We start from the raw sequence: 18,807 nt of genomic DNA, 5'->3' as shown, positions 1-18,807 counted from the left end.
GCATAACACGTGAAAGTCAAATTATTGTGTGTGAAAATGGAAAATGAAGTCGGGTGGGACACGTGAAATTGCAAGCTTTATTATTGCAATGATAAGCGGGATACAGGAATCTGATAAAACAATAAGCAGGATCCGGGATTAGACCCCCCCCCCAAAAAAAAAAGACCCTCTTGTAACTCACTAGCACCAGGAGGAGAATCTTTATATAATAGAATACTATGGTTAATGTTTTTTCTGCTTTATAATATTTTGAATACTTATAATTAAATCAATACATACATAAAGTTTACACTTATTTAACATGTTTAAAGTTTTACATGAAAATCAGTGTTCTCTGCAGTATTTTAAAAGATCACTATTTACCTAAAATTGCAGCACCATATTCATGATACAATCTATTATAAAATCTATTCTGATAACACCGTGGCAAATAACTATATGTACTAAACGGCCCTGTGTAGAACAAATGACATGAATAAATACTGTTTGTACTTGAAAATCGTTTCATCTTGTATAACTAGCCTATACAACCAATTCAAAGCATATTATCGGGATATGAACAGTTAAATTTTATGAGTAATTTTCGTAAAGTTTTTTTAGACTGAGCATAAAGTGGTAGTTAGGTTAAGACCACACAAATGCCTGCTTTCCACTGGTTAATAAATACAAACATGTATAAACGATTAATCCTTTTTCAGAGTTGAACACCATGGCCAGTGAAGTTTCAGAAACATCTTTGGATTCATCTGAAGTAGAAGATAGCATCCAAGATTCCGAAAATTCTGAAACAGATTTTGATAACAGTAGCGGGTGGCTTACTGATCAGAGCATGGAGCAGGATGATTTGTCATCAAGAGAAAAAGAGGGGGAAGAATCCGCAAATCAGATTAGGGTGTGAATCAACCACTTTCTTTTATAATGGAATAAAAGACTGGAATTCGTTACCAGACATGATTAAAAGTTGCTCTAAAAAATATAATTTTAAAGTGCAGGTGAAAAAATTTTTGATGGATAAATTTAAATCCATGTTTAATAGTGAATTTGTTTTTTATTAATTATACTGGGGCTTTGGCCATTTATCTGTGATAAATTCTAAATGATTTGTGCTTGTATGTTCAATGTGTCAACCCTTGGTGTAAACTGGAAGTCTCGTTATAAAAGGACCCCACTGGAAGTAAGTTTTACTAACTTTTGTGGGTCATCCTAAGATATTAGGCTACAGTGTAAAATCTAGTCAAGTTAAATTTCACTCATTTTTAATCTAGTCCAATCATATTATTGTAATATCATGAAAATTTTCATAATTTTATTTTTTATTTCTTAATTTAAATGTTTTAGTAAACATGTATATCATTTTAGTGTCTATAAACTATGTCTAGTGCTATATCTGTGTCTTTGTAATATTTTGTATCTGTCAAATTCATGCCTTTTTATCTTGAATAAATATATACATATATATATAGATTAAATTAGACATGTTATTCTGGCGAGTATATTCAAACACTAAAAAAGGACCCTATGGTTATAGAGCTTACATGGACATTTTTGACCTTTTGCCTGGATCACTTTATGAAAAGTATGAATTCATTAAGAAAATCATGAATGCCTGTGACTTTGGACCAATCTTTGACACAACTGTTTTTCACTTCCAAGACCAGATGATATAGAAAACAGTTTCAAAGGAGCTGTTCAAAACATGAAAGAGCTTCATAAAAAGTGCCAAGATGGATCAGTTGAATTTCCTGCAATAAATTTGTCAGAATTCCCATCTGAATTCTCAAAACAACAAGCCAACAAATTAATAGAGAAGATAAGGAAAAAACTGAAAATGGAATCTCTCAATGAAAAAGATAAACCACCGGTGGTGCAGACTGAACAGGGAACTGTTGAAGAAACAATTAAAGTAACAAAGAAAAGAAAACTTAGCACAAACAAAAAAGATACCACTACTGAATTGAAATCTGGCTTCTGTAGTGAGCATAAGAAAGAAAAATCACCAAAGAAAAGAAAATATACCGATGATCAAGATTCAGATTTTGAAACTAATGATCAGGATAATCATGATTATGATGAATCAGATATGGATGATTTGGATGATGAAGATGCTTTCAGTGATCAAAATGAGGAGGAGATTGTTAACACTATTCTTGACAATAGTTTTCCTCACAGTATACTACATCTACTGTCTGATGGTAAAACAGATATATTGCCATCTTGGTGTGGTCAGATTCAGCTAAGAGTAAATCCTATCAATAAAACATTGTCCTTTTTAATGTATGACTATGAACCATCGTACCCTGATGAAATAAGAGATGAAATATTTAAAGGAATTTCCTCCCCAGAAGTTTGTAAAGCAATTGCTAAAGAAGTAGAAAAATTTGAATGCTGCAGACAGCTAAGGATGGATATTCAGCTTGAAAATTTGGAAGAATTGTTTGTTGTCAAACAAAATACAAATGAGGTTCTGATATTTTCAAAACTGGTTCCTCCAGCCAAGTTTTATCAGAGGTTCATTCATGTCAATACCAAGGATAGGAACAAATGGACAGAAAGACAGCCATTTTTGCCATTTGAAGGACAATCCTTTACTGATTGTTCAAGGGAGTATTTGTTAGCGTTTGGAGGAGACTTCTCAGAAATGTCGGATATCTTGGCACAGATAAAGGCATGTAGACTTGATCAGAAGATTTGTATGAATCCAAAGAAAAATAGCATGTCTGAGCTCATGAAGGATATCCGTGACAATCAAACTGGGAAAGACTATTCATTTCCAAATGCTAAAAAGCAGACCGAAGACACAAACATTGAGGTAGATTTTATACGTAGGAATAAAATACTAAATGTTTTGAAAAAGCACAACATAATAACAAAGAAAAAATTTGATGAAATGAAGAAGAAGATGAAAGTCATTCAAGCAAAGATACCCAGAGGAAAAGTGTACAATGGCCTGGATGAACTGGAACTTGATGTTTGTTTGAAAGATTACCTAAACCATGTTTGTATAGATGTTCATGAACGTGAACATCACTTGACCAAAAGATTACGTGCAGGAGATTACGCTCATAAAATGGAGAACTTGGATTTGAAGTATCCAGACAAATACGATTTTGAAGATATAACTGTAGCTGAATACTTAACAGCTGAAAAGGATCAGGGATGGAGAGAAATATTTTATTCCTTTTGTAGATTTGAACCGGAACAAGATAACTGTACATGGCACTGTGATGTGTGCAAGAGTTGTGAACCTTGGAGAACTTGGCATTGCCCAAAGTGTGATAAATGTACATATGGAATAGCAAATCCAATTTGTGAATTTTGCGGCTATAAGGATTACAGTAGTGACTTTGAATTGATGGATTTAGAAAATAAGAGACACAAGGACCAACAGTTTATCATCCAGCCATCTACATATTATTGGAAAAGAATGTTAAGTGAAGGAAAAACCAGTACAGTAAAAAGTGATTGGAATATTAAATTGTCTTTGACTGATATACCAGATTGGACAAACGAGATGAACGTTGATGGTAAAACTACAAGAAACTTCATCCTGAAAGATTACCTTAATCATGATGACCTTGGGATGGTAAACCTATGGAGATTAGCATATCGCTTACAAGGTAGTGGACCAAGAAGATATGTCGGTCGTTTTTTCTCACAGGATTTTAGTTGGCAAATTGGAAGTAATTTTTGTTTGTAATAAACCAAGTGAAAAGATAAATGGAGTTGGAGGAAACTCCAAGATGGAGAATGCAGCCAGTACAAATTTGCAATGAATTTCGAAAAGTATTTTCAAAAAGAATGTTTTTTACATTACCTTTATTTTCACAGTGCTTGACATCATGTGCAACCCAAAGAAAAGGTTGACAAATTGTAATTGCAGAACTTAACATAATTTCTTTCTACTTTTTGATGTACCTTACATTTTGGGTATATATATATATTTAGTTTGAATATGGAATAAAAAATAGTATCTATTGTTGCGATAAAATTATATACATGATAAAGATTAAGTTGACTCTTGAAAACATATATTTACTACATCAAAAGACAGTAACTGTATTTTATTTTTTTTGAATTTCAAATTAATATCAATTAAAAATAAAAAGGGAAATGAGAAAGAATGGCAACAGGATGTAAGAAAAATGTGCTATGTTGTAACACAAAATTGACTGAGAAAACATGGAATTGGTTTTTAAATCACCTTTGACAAATGTTGTAGCAAGTAAAACATAGGGATCATGCAGCAGCATTAGCTTTTTGTATAATCTTCATATTTCATAAGGAAGAATCATTTCTTATGGTCTGAAGTTTCAATCAGTTGCAGAGGCGGATCCAGCCATTTTAGAAGGGGGTCCAACCCAGGATAAAGGGGTGTTCCAACCATATGTCCCCATTCAAAAGCATTGATCGTAAAAAAAAGTGGGGTTCCAACCCCATCTGATCCGCCACTGGGTTGTCCTTGACCACCTTATTTCCATAGCTTAATGACAGAATGAAAAACTTAACTTGGTTTTTTACCACTAGATTTTTTTCTGTTGTTTTATATCGATTTCTTAACAACTTTGTACGACTTTTCGAGCAGTAGAGCTAAAAAAAAACATTACATTAACGGGTGTTACACAGACACTTTTTATGAATAGAGTCACCCGTGCTTTCATTGAGTTCATAGGCATTTTATCCAGATAGAATCCAGAAGTAAATTTTGTAAAAATAAAATTCCATTTTTTCCGTATTTTACTTATAAATGGACTTAGTTTTACTGCCGGGAAATATTACATTCACTCTGTGGTTAAAGTTTTTAAAATTTTAATAACTTTCTTATACTATTTTGGATTTGTACCAAACTTGGACAACAGCTTGTTTATGATCAAAAGCTAGTATCTAGAAGGAAATTTTGTAAAAAAATAAATCCATTTTTTCCGTATTTTACTTATAAATGGACTTAGATTTTCTGCCAGGAAACAGCATATTCACTCTGTGGTTAAAGTTTTTAAAATTTTAATAACTTTCTTATACTATTTTGGATTTGTTCCAAACTTGGACAGAAGCTTGTTTATGATCAAATGCAAGTATCTAGAAGGAAATTTTGTTTTTTTCCAGTTAACATTACATTCAGTCTACAGTTAAAGTTTTTAAACATTTACTAGATTCATAAACTATCCTGGATTTTTACCAAACTTGGACAGAAGCTTCTTACAATCGAAAGATAGTATCAAGACAAGGATTTGTATAGTGAGACCCTATACAAATCCTTGATCAAGAGGAATATTTTTATTGATTTACTTCCTCATTTTTGTTGAGCCTGCGATTAACAGAAAAAGTAGGCGAGACACTGGGTTCCGTGGAACCCTTACAAATTTTTATAAATATGATATATATGAAATGTGTTCTTAAAAATCACATTCATAAAAAAACCTAATTATATTCCAAAATGCTGAAATTGAATACAGTGGCTACTAATTTACCAACTGCAATAGTAACTGTAACCATAAAATATTTCCATCTACAACCTCTCTTAGGTTTGCTTAGTAGTTAAACCGAAATCTTCTGATTTGTCTAAATCTAACAATACAGAAGATTTTCTCTTCATCTTCAAGGAATTTGTGCAAGTCGAATTGTGATAGCACAAAATCATTCTCAACATCAAATAAACTATCACCCATTTTGGACACTGGGATGGAAAATGACCCTTGAAAAGAACAAGACCCTGGTTAGTAGGTCAAAGGTCAAATTTACACTGCCTATAACAGATTACATAAGTCTGTTTATATCAGTAAAAAATGGGGGTGGGGATCTATTTTTTCCTTCAGTTGCTATTTCTTTATAACAAAGAAGCTTTCCAAACTTCATAATATTCTAAGACTGAATGTAAAGATTTGCTGGGAAGAGTCTTACTTCCATCTATATAAAAAGAGCACTGAAAAAAGCAAAGAAATAAATATATTTTAAAAATTTTGCTGCAGGTATTATCCCTTAAACATAAAAAAGATTCTATCTAATTTTCATAGATTGTATGAAGATTTGGAAAAAACTATCGATAATAGATGGAAACTACTAAAAAGTCCATTTATCCATAAAAATGAGAAATAAAATCAAATTTTGCTCTTGATCTTTAAGAAGCTTCTGTCCAAGCTTAATAATATTCAAAGAAGGTTTGGTAAAGTTATTAATGTCTAGAAATCTTAAACCTTATAGACTATGTACAAAACAAAAATAGTACATTTAAAAAATGAAAAAAATATTTTTAAAACTTTGTATTTGTTTCTGTCTTTCGATCCTGAAGAATCCTTTGTCCAAGCTTCATAAAATGGATGAAGTTTTGAAGATTTTCTTAATGTTTAAACAAAACAACCACAGTTGGAACCTGAATATTGATAATGCCATTATGGTAGAATTAAGAATTGCTATATTTAGACTAGTCGCAGGTGAACAAAAATGTATCATTGGCGATAACAACACATCTATTATTTTATTTTATATGGATATATCTGAAGAGCTGTTTACAGTGGGTGGAAGCTTTAACTTGAAAAAAGATTAATTTACATTTCAAACAAATTTTATTGGTGAAAATCATATTTATGAATGACGTATACATGTATATTAAAATGGAAAGGTACATGCAGATGTACAATGTATACCTATGAGATTGCATGTATTTTTTTATAGATCGAATGTATGTTTAAAATATAAATATACTTTGTTGTATTCGCTATGCCTGCAGTTCAAAAGTTTTTTTTTCTCAATTATACATGTATGATGTATATTTTTGTTGTATTTTGTAAATTTGTTATTGGATTAAAATGTCATGCCTGCAATAAAAGTCTATATCTATTGTTCCAGTGTAATGATGTTTTTGTAATTGCTAATTTTTGTGAAAGTTTTATTATTTTTAATTTTTATACCATGCCTGGAACAAACAGCTTTTGTTCAAGTATATGAAGGATACTTTTGTTATATTTGCAATTTTTTGTGATTTTTTCCAGTGTTTTTGTGATGCCTTTAAGAAAAGGCTATTTTCCAGTGTATGAAGTAAATTTTTGTTGTTTTTGCAAATTGTTGTTTTTTTGACATGCCTTTAATAAAAGGCCATTTTTTCCAGAATTAAGGCGATCATTGTATTATTTGTGTGAACAATTGAAGTTTGTGATTAGATTAACATGCACCACTTAAGAAAGTCTATGGTTTTAAAATTACTATCATCTTGTTTCCATGCAAGAATTTAATCTTTAAATCTTCAGTCTTGTGCCCTTTAGTCTTTGGCATTTGACTTTGGAAATTTTGACTGAAATGATATTTTTAAAGTCAGTCTGATGGTTGGATCAAGATGAAGTACTGGTGAAAGGATTTTGATATAAGGCAAGTTTTTGATATACTTGACAAGTGTAAACACCATGTACATACGATTGCTTTTTTCAGCTTTGCCATAAGAAGGCAAGAGATATCCTTGTGTGAAAAGTTTAAGTATTAAACAATAAAACAGAGTGCATAGCTTGATATTTTATTTTTCCAGTGATGCTGCTTTACCTAAGCTATAAATTCATACACATAATAAAAATAAGATGACGTAGAAGTTACTAACTATGGGTCACTATACGGCCTTCAACAATGAGCAAAACCCATACTGCATAGCAAGCTATAAAAGTCCTCAAAATGACAAATGTGAAACAATTCAAACAAGCAAACTAATGACCTCATTTGTGTACAGAACAAAGAAAAACAAATATGATACACAGCAAGAAAAAACAACCACTGAATTACAGGCTTCTGACTTGAGACAGGTAGATACAGAATGTGGCGGGGTTAATGGAATAATTGTAAGGTGTATATGTCTGTCTGGCAGGTATCATCTGACCTTCATCTCATTTTCATGGCTCATTGGTCAATGTTCAGTTTTGCTGGCTAACTTTGTTTTTGTCGAGCCTGCGACTTTTGTCGCAAAAGTGAGACATAGCGATCCTATATTCCGTCGTCGTTGGCGGCGGCGTCCACAAATATTCACTCTGTGGTTAAAGTTTTTGAAAATTTAATAACTTTCTTAAACTATCCTGGATTTGTACCAAACTTGGACAGAAGCTTGTTTATGATCATAAGATAGTATCTAGAAGTAAATTTTGTAAAAAAAAATCCTGTTTATCCGTATTTTACTTATAAATGGACTTAGTTTTTTCTGCCAGACAACATTACATTCACTCTGTGGTTAAAGTTTTAAAAATTTTAAAAACTTTCTTTAAACTATCCTGGACTTGTACCAAACTTGGACAGAAGCTTGTTTATGATCAAAAGCTAGTATCTAGAAGGAAATTTCGTAAAAATTTATTTCCTGTTTTTCTGTATATTACTTATAAATGGACTTAGTTTTTCTTCCAGTTAACATTACATACAGTCTGCAGCTAAAGTTTTTAAAACATTTATTAGATTCATAAACCATCCTGGATTTTTATCAAACTTGGATAGAAGCTTCTTACATAGTATCTATAGGAATATTTTAAATAATTTTTTCCCCATTTTTGTTGAGCCTGCAACTAACAGCAAAAGTAGGCGAGACATTGGGTTCCGTGCAACCCTTACGAATTTTTTAGATACTATAAGCAAATTTAGCAATGGGTCAACTATATTTGATGCATGGAATGATTTTAAGTTGTACATGTCTGTCTGGCAGGGTTCATCTGACCTTGACCTCATTTTGATGGTTCATTGGTCAATATAAAATTTCCCATGGTTTTGTCTGTTTCTTTATACTATGTCATCTATATTCGGTGTATGGAATGATTGTATTAAAGGTGTACATTTATTTCTGGCTTGGTTTATCTGACCTTGACCTTACTTTCTTGGATCATAAATGTTAGTGTGATACTTGTAGTAAAACTTTATATTTAGGACTATCAACATAAAATCAATGGTCAGTATAGTAGGCGAGATATTTCAGCGTGTGCACTCTTGTCTTATTTAAGTTTCTATCTACCTATAATTATTTTTAAATTATTCAGAAATGCAAAAAATTGATAATTATTGTCATTAAAGGGCAAACTCCAATATGGAGTCATCTGACAATTTGGACCATGTGGACTTATTTGTTGAGCATTTTTGCTAGTAAAGTTTCTATCTTTTATAACTTTCAAGATAATAGGCAAAGGAAAAAAAATGAAAAAATTTGTCATTAAAAGGCAATATTTCCAAAAGAAGTTGTCTTGACAGTTTTGATTTACATGAACAATAGGTAGATCTCATCTTTCTTAACATTTCTGCCTGTCAGATTTTCTCTATTTATAGGATACTTTTAAGATAATATATAAAACTTGCATTTTAGCCATGTTGGATGGCAGGTGGATTCATCGGACATTATTGTGGCCATTTTTGTTTAAATTTGGAACTGTAGTTTCAAAGGAGAAGATTTTTGTCAGAGTTAACGTCGGACGACAGACGTCAAATTATGAGAAAGCTGATTTTGGCCCTTTGGGCCATTAGTAAAAATTAATTCATGCAATTTCATTGAAAAAAATGGAGACCGACAAATGATAGAATGGATACAATATATTGGATGAATAGCAGGGACAATAGTTAAATACATATTAAAGAAAAGAAAAGGTTAATATAGTATGAAGTTGAAATGCACTTTACTGGACCAAAAGTTTAGCTAGATTTAAAACATATTTTAAAATTCACAAGGTAATTCCAAAAACCAATTTTTCAGTCTGGTTTGACTGGATGGAGATCAAACCCATTACCTTCCACACTGAAGACCAGAGTACTATAAAGAGAGGGCTGAGGATGATATGGGCCCTCATGGGGTGTACCTCAATGAGTCGGCAAACCAAAAGACTTAATCAAGGGCAACATACTCTTCAACAATTTTCAGTTGTCTAGACACTATGACAAGATCTAAATCATCCAGAAAACTAAAACAATATGTGAATAAATTATACAGAAACTATCAAAGAACTGAAATCAATACCAAATTCTCCATTTCACAAAAGACAAGTTATTGTGGATTCATCATTTGTTGGATATTAATTTTTTTGGGGGGGATTTTGAGGGTATAGATAATCCACCATTTTCTACATAAGGAAATGCCTGTACCAAGTCAGGAATATGACAGTTGTTTTCTATTTGTAAGATGTGTTTGAGCTTTTGATTTTGCCATTTTATAAAGGACTCTATTTTGAATTTCCCTTGGAGTTCGGTATTTTTGTTATTTTACTTTTTTCTATTGGCTTGTATATATTCAAGACTTTGGCAAAACCACAAAATCAAGTATCCACAAAAATACATAACTTTATCAATCCACTAAAATTGGTATCCATGAAAATAAATCAATCCACAGAGGCACAGTATGACATTTAATCATATACTGTTGAGGTACATTACAGTCGTGACAAGACACATAGTTTTGGTCAAATAAATGTAAGAAAAACTTCAGGGTACATAAAATATTTTTATTAATTGTGCAAGGAAAAACTGAATTATATTTGTTTTCAGTTTTATATCTATCATCAATAAAAAAAACATACAATATTATGTCCCATTGGTTAACAGTCTTGACAACAGAATAGAAAGAATTTATCTCAGCAAGGGAGTTATATAACATTGTATAAAGGGAGCAACAATTGAATTTGTAAGGGAAGGCAAAGACATTAAGAACAATTCCATGATCACAAAAAAATCTATCAATATATCAAAATAAAAAAAAACTGAATGTGCCTGTAGCAAAAAAAAAAGAGCAAAGTTTTGTAAATTTTGTGAAAAAAATTTGTGAGTGTAAAAGCAATTTCTCACCCAACAGCACATAAATGAAATGGTTGCTCCCTAAAGTCCTGAAACAATTCAATGTTGTAAAAACAAAAGCTGTTTTATAACTTGATAGATTAATCATTGGTTGCTTTACATCCAGTGGATACTTCTTGTTGACTCATTTTATACTTAGAAAAGAAAATGTAAGCTGAACACAAACGAGAAAAAAAATAAATCAAAACACACGGCTTGATAAAAGATATCTATAATATGTTGTTTACATATCTTTCCTAGGAATGGAACAATAGGATTATTATTTTTAAAGCATCAAAATAATTGATTGTAGGTTACTGGAGTTTCAATGAAAATTTTAATAAAAATACTGAGATATGGGAGATAACTCAATGTGCATTCCACATAGGATATACTTTCCAATAGTATTGAATATCCAGTTGTAAAACGTATGCATAGGCTTATGCTTTTTACAGAATTTGGTGAAATTGCAGTCAAAACTGCATCAATTTGATATATTCAATATATATCTCTTAAAAATCAAATACACTTCCTGTGTATTATAAATTATCACCTGAGATAAAACATACACGTTCAATGATAATCTTAAAGTTTGACCATCAGCAAGTCCCATTTGTTTTGCAAATTTTAAAACACTCAACAACTAATTGTAATGTGCCACAATCAAGTCTAAGCCAAACTAGGAATAAGAATATAATCAATTAATACAAAAACACAGATATTTGAGATCTAACACGTCATTCTGAGTACACCACAATTCTTGCAGAGAATGGGAACAAAAATGAGACACTGAAACTGTTGTACAATGGGTATATCGTCACATCATCTGTCAGCTGGGCTGGGTAAAAAAAATGTACATGTTGACAATTTAAATCAATACAATTACGAAAGAATTGTATGTATAATGATTAATATTTTAAAATGTTATATGATATAATACATCACTCAAGTCATCAAAATATACAATTCTAAAATGACAAATTGTCACATGAATAAATGCAATAACAAAATGCACTTAAAACGGAAATGCATGTATTATATAATATTCTATGTAGTTCATAGTTATTGTTCTACAACAGTATACATTGCTACTGTCAAAAAAGACTGACTTATGAATGTGTACAGTTTACACATAGCCTTGTCTGGACAAAACAAATGAAATGTTTTTAATGAGCTTAAGTAATAGATCAATAGAGAACTACATACTGTGGATTCAGTATTATTTGTTGGATACCAAATTTCGTTGGTTTCATTAGTACAGGTGAACCACGAAATTAAATGTTCAACGAAAAACAAATTTCTATTAGGTTGTATGCAGACTTTGGCAAAACCATGAAATCACGTATCCACAAAAAGGCCTGTTTTCCGCAATCCACGAAAATTGGTACCCACAAAAATAAATGAATCCACAGTACCGTAGAGTCTGGTAATTTTACTTGTCCTGTAAGTCAGTTCATTTCTTTTTTTCAATATTACTTTGAATAAACAGACTAACCTGATGACCAAAATTACCAGCATGCTTAACAAATAACTCTTTTGAGAACATAAAGGCAACATTATGAAAAGCTAAAGAGAAAAATAAAGGAAAGTTTATTTTCCCCATTTAATGTTCAAATTTGCACCTGTACTTTTTTTAAAAATATTTTTCAAGGTGAAAACACAATGAAAAGCTAAAGAGAAATATTCAGGAAAGTTTATTTTCCCTATTTAATGTTCAAATTTGCACCTAGACTTGTTTAAAAATATTTTTCAAGGTGAAAACACAATTTGAAAGTTAAATTGATCATAAAAAGATATGTACATAAGTGCATAATGCATATGAAACAAATCTTTAAGAAAATTCTAAAAATTTGATATGTTCTCAGTTTTAAGTGCATGTAATGATAATCTGAAAATATGTATGTTTAAATAAAAATCCAACATTTCTAGAGATAACTTAATTCTCAAGAGTCAAAATGTCAATACTGGTCTGCCTGGTAATTTTTTTTCTTCTTCCAGAAAAGCATTTCATGGACATTAAAGTAAGTATAGTGAGATTTATTTTTGTCTCTGTGGTGAACCATTCAAGATTCAAACAAAGGAGAATTTAGAAAATGATGAAGAAGCTTGACATTAACCCAGAAGGTGGAATCTATTGTATTAACGCGAAAAAGACTTTCATGTAAATTTTAATGATTTTACGCAAAAAGAAATCACATTTTTTTCAATCCAAATGTGCCCCGGTAAAAATAGGGGCAAGTAAAGCTGGCCAAATTTCTTTTTTTACGATTTACTGCAAAACATTTTTCTCCAAACAAAGAGAGAATGTATGCCCTCTACACTTCACCTGAAACCGTATAATATACAATTGTTTCTTGGCAATGGTAGTTACTTTGCTAGATATGAACAGTACAGAAATGAAATGCTGGAATGATTGTTAACAATGTAGAATGGTTATGAATGACACAATGGTTTGAATTTATTTACAATTCAAAAATATTTACATTTCTTAAAATAAATTAATTTTATTCAAAAATTTTCATCAACTATCATGATCATGGAGTTTGTACAAATATAATAGGGTGTTTGAGAGTTATCCCCCCTTTGGATTTTACAGCTATTTTAACAAATTTTGCTAAAAAAAATACTTAACTAAAATATCATCCAGTGTTTTCAGCTTGGTAAAACTGTCATCATAGGTAACCACCATTTTAAATTCATATCTTACAGTAATAGCATATAAACCAATCATATATTCATTTTCTTGCAAGTGGTCAATTGCATTTAGATTGCAAAAGAATAGGCCATCAAAAGTAAAACAGCTTGATTCGTTTTTTTAATATATATATTTCGAAATTATAGGCTTAATTTATTTAATAAATAGGAAAAAACTGTAGAATAGTAAGTTTACAAATAAATTAAGACATTTCTTTAAAAATATTTGCCCACTGAAACATGAATTATGGGAAATTAAAAAACCATCATGATGGTGTAAAGATTCAATCACAGAGGGTTTGCCAAAGTCCCTGTAAGGCAATTAGCTAGTTAATGTTCTAAAATGCTCTTGTAACAATGTAAATTTAACAACCATTATCAAAGAAAAAGGTAAACACATGGATGGTTTATGCTGTAAATGCTAATTACAATATACTTGCCTACAAATTTTCCTTAAAGGAATAAACATGATTATTTTTTTCTTATTGCTATATTATCATATTTCTATAAAGGAAGTCACAATTAAAGCATATTCATGTGGGAAAGCACAAACTTAAGACCAACTACAGTTTAAAGTCTACAGATAAGCTGATCTAGCAAATCACATTATTAATTACAACACTGTCAATATGATTAAAAACTGGAAATTTAAGATATGAACCTCAGGTGTTGTGGTCTGGATGTTTTCATTTTAAGATTAACCGAGAAAATTCTGCAACAGTGTTACTATAGAACATAGGTTCAATAACATCTAGCCAGCCAAAGCTCCAAAGGTTAACATTTTTTCAATAATTTACAGTAAACATAAAGAAGACTGATATTATAGAGTAAAATACAAATTCTGGTATATTACTTTTTTTGATTTTTAAATTTTCATCATTAATAGCTTAAAGTTTTTTTTAAATTTGCTACTAAGATTCCACACAATACATTTTCAAAATCCAATAGCCAAAACAGGATGTTCTGAATGCTTCAAAATTTAAGTGTAATATACTACCAACCTAAATTTATATTTTACAGCAGAAACCCTTCATGTGTAAACCACCAATATTCTTGTTAGAAAAAAAAGTTACTCCAATTTAAATTTCATGAGCTATTTATAGAAAAGTGGTTGTTGAAATTAATATCTTGAAGGATATACAACTTTGTTGTGAATGTTCATACAGAAAAAGTCAAGTTGTTGAAAAAATTAAAATTAAAGGAAGATCTATATAGTAACATTCCATATTAAGATTTATAGACCTAAAGGAGTCTAGAATCATCAATAGGGTGAAGCTAGATTTTCTGTCTTGTTTATAAATTCCTTCTTTCTTTTATTCACCAAAGAGAAATCTTTCATTAAAGTGATATTGATTTACTATATAGCCATTTTGATTTTTACTTCCTGGATTTGTCGTACACAATTCCAAAAATAAGGAATTACAAAAGAAACATATCCGTACCTAATATTATCCAATTAGTTTGTCCACTCATACAAAAAGCAGTCAATTGATTTTATGCTCAAATTTATCATTAAGTGGCAACAACAAAAGCAGCAGCAGCTGCCTTTGAGCAAAAAGCTTAAGAAAAATCCTGTCAAACAATGTTCGTAATAGCATCTGAAGAAAATTCACTTTATACTGTTAATGAATGACTGGACAAATACAGCATGAATGCTTATTATAACCACAGGCAATGTTATATATACATATAAAAACATTTCTACTGGACAGTTTACACAAAAATGTTTCACATTTCTTATTCATACATTAATTAAACAATGAAAATTCTAAAAATATCATCATTTCTCTTTAAGTGTGCTAAATTTTCATGCACAGAGAATAAGGACATATAATCACACTCCTATTTTTATTAAATTACATTTTCAAAATTTGAAGACATTAGCTCTTAGTAAAAAAAAATGTTGAACTGTCAATGCAGTTTGCATACTTAGAAGCAAAATCATGTATGTATTACCCTATTTAAATTTTATCTATAGCTATATAAAAAACAGTTAAGGCATAGAAATCAATATTGCTCAGGTGAAACAGCTTGCTCATGGTGACCGTGATTCCCACCTGAGCAATTTTGGTCTCAACATAGCACTTTTTTACACAGTTTTTTGATAAAATTAAAATAAAGCTGAATATTTGCTAGACACATGTAAATTTATGATAATAAACTCTGTGAAGTGTTTGTCAAAGGTCTCTCTTTCAATATTGACATATATTCAGAATAACAACTTACATAAATGACCATAATAATTGTGTTCAACACAGATGGAAGGGGTCAATTTCATGTATTATTGTATAATAACAATTTTCTCACATTAGCAATATTTGCTGATTTAAATAAAAATCATCAAAATGAATATTTCTAACACAAAGGGGTAATCAGTTACATTTTAAATATAAAATTGAACTAAGGGTAGGAATGGCCTTAATGGAGAAAGCATCAAACATCCCCTTTTAGCTACTGTTTAGATGCCATCATCGTTATATTTTTGCCCCTGTTTTATATAATCAAATCATCTTTTTCTTATGCATAAATAAATATACTGTTTATTATAAATGTTACTTTAACAAAATTTTTACCCCTTATAAATACACCATCACTCTAGGATTTGGGGCTATCACACTGTACGTCAGTCCATCAGTTTTTCCAACAAATATATTTGTCACACTTTTCTCAGAATGACTTCATGTTTGGTTAGCAGCTTGACAGTAAGGTATGAGCACCTCTAGGATCTGTCAGTTTCCTACTTCCTGTTAGCTGAAATTTTGATACACGAGTATGCTTAAAATGACAACATGTGGGCTTTTGTTGTCATTAGGATACCCAATTCCCACCCTCTTTACTGAGTGATAATTAATCTACATTAAATATCTATGTAATGGTAGGTAAACAACATGAATTGACCATGTCCATCTGGTGTTGACTCCAGTTAATAAAGGTCTGTTTAACATAGATTGGAGTGAGAAAAGCTTAACAAACATTTCTATCTGACTCTTAAAAAACTATAATCCTATTAGAGAAATATTTTTTTTAGTTTCAGTAAAAGAAATCTATTCTGAGATTCTGAAATTTTTAATTTTTTATTGTCAAAAAAACCATCAGAACTAAATACATTTTCTACATCTTTTAGTTTGAATTAAAAGTACTGTTATATCAGAAATGTGTGTGATGTTATTATTATTGTGCGAAACTTAGTGAGGAGAAAGGTTCTACAAAAATTTAAAAAAATGCATTATAAATTTTGATAGCATTATTTCTTTACAGCATTTCCTGAATTTGCAATAATTAATCTTGCCTGTGTGTCCTAACCATCACCATAAAAAATATGCTGAACTAAAAGTACTCTCAAATAATTGATATGCATGATAGAATAAAAAATTTATAAATAATATACCCATATTTCCTCTGCATACAAACACGTCTCTAGGCTTAACATGATATGAAGGTTCTATGTTTATACAATGAATACAATAATGTGTTTCAAAGTATTCTGACTTTTAAATAAAAATATACATATGCATTATTCCAGAGGGGGACAACTCTTTGATATGTAACTTTTTTAGTTTCCATTTAAAGTTACAAGCATTTTGATGACTCCATTTTCAATTCCATTTCATTTCACTGTGGAATAAAAACTATATTGTAATTCTTTTGATGTTCGTAATAAATTCTATCAACAATCCTTTTTTTGGAAGAACATCAATTTAAGTCTTTGTAACCATAGTTACTTATAACATCAATGATCTCTATTGTCTTCTGCTAAATTGTCTCGTGATGATGATCGTCCTATTTCTTGTACTATTTCTTGATGTTCATTGAGCATTTTTTCAAGCTCTTTCTTTCTGTGTTCTGCGTCTTCCTGGAAGATTAAGAAAAAATATTTTTGAATGAAATGAAAAGACTTCTATATTCTAAGTTCTGAGGGAACTTAGAAAAAGGAACAAGCTTAAACAATCTAAAATTGAAAACAAAACATTTTCAGATTCCAACTACAATATTTTGACAACATTATAATATGTTGGGAAAACTATATCAAACCAATTTATTTTATGTAATTTCAATATAAATGCATGTTCATGTATATCTTCCTTTTAAAATGTTATAATTGAGGCCTGAATTTTCACGATTTTAGGGCCATCATGGACCAGTTGTTAATCCATTCTTTTGCCTATTTACATACCCCCAGAAAACCCTGGTCTAAATTATTGATCGGTAGGTTAAAGAATATCTAAATTAATAAATCAAATAATCAAATGTTCCTTGCTTTTTTTTATGTCATTGGGCTGTTTTGGGAATACTTCTCATTATATTCATAATATCATTATCAATCAACCAAAACAAGAAGTTTGATTTTTTTTTACTATAAAAGTCAATCATTTGTGCGAAATTTATATGTAATTTCAACTATGATTTTTCCAAGCAATTTGAGCTACTACAATTAACCCTGATAAAAGACATGAAAAACTGCTTCCATTGAACAATAATTGCAGCTACAAGGTTCATTGAAGAAAGAAAATCAAACAGCGAAGATACTACTGAAACATGACAGTCACATAAGAAGCCTTCCTTCCACGGTAAAAAGATCCTGTGATCTGTCAAGTTACAACATAAAAATCAATTTAAGTTGCATTAACTATTCACTTCCTACCAAAATAATAACAAGTTTTTCTTGTAAATCAATGCTCCTATGACTGGTTTCGGTTATTTTTATTTAAGTACATTATGTCATGAAATTGAAATAACTTTTGGTTAAAATTTCACGACTAACGTGGGCTGACTGTCCATAAAATTCCATACTGTTGCACATAAAAGACTATAATTGGAGATGGCTTCTAGATATTATTTTCTATTACAGGAATAAGATACTTCACAGACATAAGCTCATAATAATGCTTCAAGCCAGAAAAAATCACATTACTAGAAAAATAAGAATGCAGTATTTTTTTATAGATTAATTATTATTTTATTGACTTACAGTATATATTACAGCAAATTAAACAATCATATGTTTATATTTGACAAGAGTGGACTCACTGAAATGTCTTGCCTGCTTTACTGATCACGATTGAATCTATGTTGAAAGTCTTTAAGATAATGGTTATACTACAGGTAAATAAATAAAATAATTCAATAATAGTAATCATTGAAAATGAAGCCAAGGTCATATGAATCCTGCCAGACAGACATGTACACTGTAATACAATCAATTCATATACCAAATATAGCTGACCCATTATTTAAAGTATCTGAGAAATGAACCCAAATACAAAAACTTAATGTTGACCATTGAACAATGAAATAGGGTCGAAGGTCAGATAAACCTTGCCTGATAGACATGTACACCTTACAATCATTCCA

At 30.5% G+C, this 18,807-nt stretch overlaps 2 protein-coding genes across 7 annotated transcripts in view; one reads left to right on the top strand and one right to left on the bottom strand.

Annotated features, from left to right (window-relative positions):
- The window catches only part of LOC127698854 (aftiphilin-like), a 538,231-nt gene that overhangs the window by 135,727 nt on the left and 383,697 nt on the right, over positions 1-18,807 (top strand). The window lies entirely within an intron of this gene.
- LOC127698874 (uncharacterized) overlaps positions 10,420-18,807 on the bottom strand; it is a 101,630-nt gene continuing 93,242 nt past the window's right edge. For 5 of the 6 annotated variants that reach the window (XM_052202580.1, XM_052202584.1, XM_052202583.1 and 2 more), the window contains one exon: positions 10,420-17,308. In XM_052202580.1, coding sequence (XP_052058540.1) covers positions 17,186-17,308 — 123 coding nt within the window. In that variant the 3' untranslated portion in view covers positions 10,420-17,185. The remainder of the gene's footprint in view (positions 17,309-18,807) is intronic. The other variant, XR_007980973.1, reaches the window with a different exon arrangement.

This window comes from Mytilus californianus, unplaced genomic scaffold, assembly GCF_021869535.1.
Source record: "Mytilus californianus isolate M0D057914Y unplaced genomic scaffold, xbMytCali1.0.p SCAF_4, whole genome shotgun sequence".
Classification (NCBI taxonomy): Eukaryota; Metazoa; Mollusca; class Bivalvia; order Mytilida; family Mytilidae; genus Mytilus; species Mytilus californianus.
This window is presented reverse-complemented; position numbering and strand designations above follow the sequence as displayed.